This window comes from Meleagris gallopavo, chromosome 13 (assembly GCF_000146605.3).
Source record: "Meleagris gallopavo isolate NT-WF06-2002-E0010 breed Aviagen turkey brand Nicholas breeding stock chromosome 13, Turkey_5.1, whole genome shotgun sequence".
Classification (NCBI taxonomy): Eukaryota; Metazoa; Chordata; class Aves; order Galliformes; family Phasianidae; genus Meleagris; species Meleagris gallopavo.
The window spans coordinates 1,564,920-1,569,759 of record NC_015023.2 but is presented as its reverse complement, the minus strand read 5'-3'; the positions used below and the strand labels follow the sequence as shown (position 1 = coordinate 1,569,759).

General features: G+C 45.0%; 1 protein-coding gene across 1 annotated transcript in view; it reads left to right on the top strand.

The window, feature by feature from the left end:
* The first annotated feature begins 4,522 nt into the window (after positions 1–4,522).
* Positions 4,523–4,840, top strand: part of LOC100544614 (protein BEAN1-like) — an 11,474-nt gene continuing 11,156 nt past the window's right edge. Inside the window, exon 1 of the mRNA XM_019619661.2 lies at positions 4,523–4,610. Coding sequence (XP_019475206.1) covers positions 4,523–4,610 — 88 coding nt within the window. The remainder of the gene's footprint in view (positions 4,611–4,840) is intronic.

The following is a 4,840-nucleotide window of genomic DNA, read 5'->3' as shown; positions in this document are numbered from 1 at the left end:
TTTCTTTTTTTAAACAGGAACCATTCTTCCTTCCCTCAATCTAATTAAAAATGATCCTGGAATGATTAAACAAAGCAGTCATTAATCAAGCAAGTCCAATGCTTAAGAACACGATGCTATGCCACTTCCTCAGATTTGCCTGCATAGCCAGTGAGCTCAGAACCTTCTTTCAAACCACTACACCTGGGCTGGTTTGATAGCAGAAGTAGAGTCAGCTGTTTTCTGGGCAAATGGGTGATGCCAGGGCAGCCAGGTGGGAGACCACCCAGGTAAGGGGTCAGAAGCACTGCTCAGCAGAGCCCAGCTCAGCACCAGGCTGGCAGCCCAGCAGGCTGATCTGCCTATTTGTCTTCACAGCAGGGCAGCAAGGCCTGAGTGCAGGTGGAGCAAAGAGGCAGCAATCTGCCTTGGCTCTAGCTTAATGGCACAAAGCCTGGACAGACCTGAGCTGGCTCTGCATGGAAATCCCACAGACCAGTCTTTCTTGCATTACTCCAATTTAGGAGGAGCACAGCGGGGACTCTGCTGAGTGTCAGAATGGCCAGCATGAGTCTGTCAAAATTATTCATCACGGCTCTGCACCTCCATAAGGAATCCTACTGTCCTGCAAGTACAGATCTGCAATCCAGACAGCCCACCTGTGGATTCAGACTGAGCACAGACAGAAGGATGTCCTAAAGACCTGTGAGTCAGGAAGGCAGGATTTGGTACACTACTCCATCTAAAGCTCTCTGTACCTTCATTTCGTAAAAATGGCAACAATGCTTTTTCCCCACCCTTTCATAAGTTTGCCCATTACAAAGAGCTGAGACGAGGGCTGAACCCTGCTGTGGGCCCAGCAGTGCAACATCAGACACGGGTACAACCAAAATGCAGAGCCAGGCACAGTGCTGCAGCCACAGCTGTGATTCATACAGGGTCTGAGCTTCCCTAAGACCTCAGGGATTATCCTCAGGTGCCTGGAGATGTGCTTTTAAGTGTTAAGCTCTCGAGTGCCTTGCGTGGCAGGGTAAGCAAGGATGTGGGCTGAGGAACTGCTAGATGATCCTTTTCTTCTCACTTTACTGCCCCTGTTACGCTGACAATAATGTACTGTGGCATTTTTCACAGAAATCTAATGAAAAATTTGTTTTTATTTCAGCTATGATGAATGCGTGGGGCCAGGAGCAACGCAAATATATATTCCCACAGATGATCCCCCCCCCTATTCCCTTACGGACCCCTGTCAAAGCAATGAAATATCTATAAACATCAGCCTGGAGGAGGAGGAAGAAGCGGCAGGGACTGCAGGGCAGGCAGCACACCACGCCACCAGGATGCAGGGCTGGCAGCAGCCCATCCCATCCATCTCTCTGTCGTCGCTCCCCACAGAGGCTGCTCCCCGGTACGAAGCTGTGGTGTGTGAGCACAACATCCCCATCCCGCTGGTGCCAGTGGAAGTACTGAAGAACTCTCCCTCTGACTATCAGACCATTCTGAGCCAAATCCTGTGAATAAAAGGGGCTTTCTTCTTCCATCTTTCTGAAGAACTCAGACTGAGAAAAAGAACACATTTAAATGGAAGAATAAAACCTCTTAAAGTTTTACCTATTTTATATCTTTACTAAGGGATGTAATGGGATTGTTTTTTATTTTTTACAGTGAATTTTGAAAGTTTTCCTGAACTTCCCTCTTTGTGCTTCAAAGCGTTCCGTGGCGTCACGTAGCACAGAACAGCAGCACTGAGGAGCAGTGCGATGGCCTTCCTGAAGCATCTCAGATCTCACTGGCATTGCCACTCAGTGTGTATTTATATATATGTTACCTAGTCAAGCTTACTCCTCGATTTGATGATAATTTGCATGCTTTAGAGCAGAAGGAAGGAGAAGAGCATTTCTTGTCTTTGTAGGTGTCAGCGTACACTTTATCCAGTGTCTTGGCAACAAAGCATTTTTTAAAAATTCTTTTTCTAAATATGCATTCCCACAGACAGAAACACAGTCTGAAAAACATGATTATCAGCACCCTACAGAAGCCAAATAAAAAAGAGAAATCTTTTGATACCCGTGCTTGTCCCTCAGATACCCCAGCCAGTTCCAAAACCTGCTGTAAATCTCTCACAAAGTCAGGCACAAGCAGCAGAAGGGTAGCAGTAGCTGACCCAACACCAGCTGCTATGCCAAGGGCACTGCGCCAGCTGTGTGAGGGCCCAGTGCTGCACACCCCTCACCTGGCACACCTGGTACCTGGAACCCCATCCAGCATGCCTACACTGTCAGGCACTTCAGTTACAAGCCTGCAGGATTAAGAAAGGACCTCCAGTAACTGAAGAGCAGCGAGGTAAATAGTAGATGCTGGTTTGGTATGCACAGTAACAGAGAACCTCAAGGTGTACAGAAACCCCTCATATTAGACACGACCCTCCTCACTGACGTTTTGCTATCCAAAAGGTGGGGTTGAGTGCTCACAGAAGCAGCAGGAGGAAGCCACAGAAATGAGTTTCATGTTGCATGTTACATACAGTCTCCACTTAAGGACCTCAATCAAGGTTTCATCAGCACAGTTTTCGAGGTGCATCTGCATTAAACCTCTTAGAGATGTTCTAGATGAAAAAATGTATAATTTTTACACTGATAAAATGGACTTCAGGTTATTACCCCCACTAAGGGTAAGTAAAAAGGAGTATAAGAAAACACATAACTGTATTTAACAGCAAGCATCTCTCAAAATATTAAAATTACATTTCAATTTTCTGTAAATAGTAAATAATTTCCAACAGTAATCATTACTCTCCAAAGATCAATGCAAATATAATTAATATATAGTTGGGAAATAATCATTTGGTCCTTACTGCTCTGTAAATCATACCATTACTGAGTCATAAGCACATGATGGCATCAGATCAGCATGCATTTTTTTCTAAGCAGATAACAGTAAATATGTATTCTGCTAAATATATATATATATATATATGTATATATATTGCAGATCTCCAAAGTTCTCAATGTGTTATACCCAAAACAACAAAAACTCACAATTTTGCATTACAAAATAAGCTGGTGGGCACTGCAGAATTTCAACTACATTCAGTACTTGTATCTTTAATGGACAGAGCTATTCTTCTGTATGAAGTACCAGTGGAGACAGTTCTGTGGCACACAAAGTATCCCGCAATAAGACAGAACTCTGCACTACCAATCAGGGCCAGAAGAGGAAGCCAACACACAAGTTCAGCAGCCAGCCTTATTGGCAGGAAGATAAGAAGTGAAGGGAAGCACAGAGGTTTACACAGAACAGGGCATGTAACGGGGACAGACCAGAACTGTGAGCTGATGCTGGGGGCTGGAAAGGGAATCTAGCAAGTATCAGAAGGTAAATGGGATTTTGGTTTTCGAATGTGTGTCTTTCCTACGTGTACAGCAAAGCTGGGGGCTCTGCTGAAGACAAGCCATTCACAAGTGTCTGCTCTGTCATACAAATGCATCCAGTTTCTGTGTACTGTGGGCAGTGCTTCTGTCTGGCTGTTAACCTGACATGGATTTCAGTCCCTGCCATTACCTTTATATCAGGGGAAAATAATAATTTGATTTTACAGAATAAATGTATTTATTCTGAGGAAAACGGGAGATTTATATTTCGCCTCACGACAGAACTGCTGTACTGAAATTACAGTAGAACAGATCAAAGTTCTTCCCCATTTGAGGACAGGCACAGCAGCACTGAGAGCTGCGTGCTCCTGCACTGTGCTGCACCGCGGGGCGGTCGCCTGTCACACAGCACAGAGCGCACAGCGGGGCTCAACCACCCAACAACCAACCAAAGCACTCCGTATTTCGGATCCCTGATAGATCCCAGCAAAACGGGCAGAGCACCTCCAGAGTACAAGTCCCATTAAACTCAGAAGAAATTCACAGCCGCTTATCAGATGTTAAACTCTGGTATCGTTGTAACAGCAATCCTAAAGCCAAGCTGAAAGTAGGCCTCGTGTTTATTACATGATTAACAGGAAAGCACAGACTGCTTGGAGACACTGTTTCTTACCTACAAGACAACAATGCTGTAGTCATCTCTTCTGCTTTGATTTTTGGTATATGGATCTTTGCATACAACTTTTATTAAAGAACATGCACATACTCAGTGCAGCTTCCGTGCTTTTATTGTGCCAGTATCGCCCTCCAGTGAAGCATCACAAACCACTACAAACACATGCAGAGGTACCTCAGACTAAGGTCAGGAGGGGAGGGAGAAGCAGGTCCGCAATAGGCCGATGTTTCCCCCCTGTTTCAAATAGATAACTCTCAAGCACAGCGAGATGAGTAACGTTGTATTTCCTGAGCACAGACCACATCCAACTCCAACCGCTCCTCAAACGGGCTGACAACAAATCCCACCTGGGGAAACAGACTCCACGTAGAATTACAACCACAGACTCTTTAAGTTACCGTACAACAGCGTTCATCCCTTCTCCTCCGCTCACAGCAGTGCATGTTTCAACACCGGCTTCTCAACTCACAACTGAGAGGTAAATTGCACACAGCTCCATATGCACGAGCATTCCAACTTCCACCAAAGCAAGAAAAGCCAAGAAGCAAAACTGCAGAGACACAAACAAAGTTTTAAGGAACCCAGAGGTACGCACAGCAGCCCATTTGGGCTTTGGGTCCTTGACCCTCCTCATTTTTCTCCTATCAATATTGTTCCAAAACATTCCTCTGCCAAAACCAGCCCAACTGCAATGGAGGGAAAAACAAACAAACATAAAGCAGCCTGCCCCGTATTGAAAAGTGAAATACTCGGGAAAAAGACAGAAAGACAGAAAAAACAGCAACGAAACAAAATGCTCGTATTGTTCTGCTAAAAA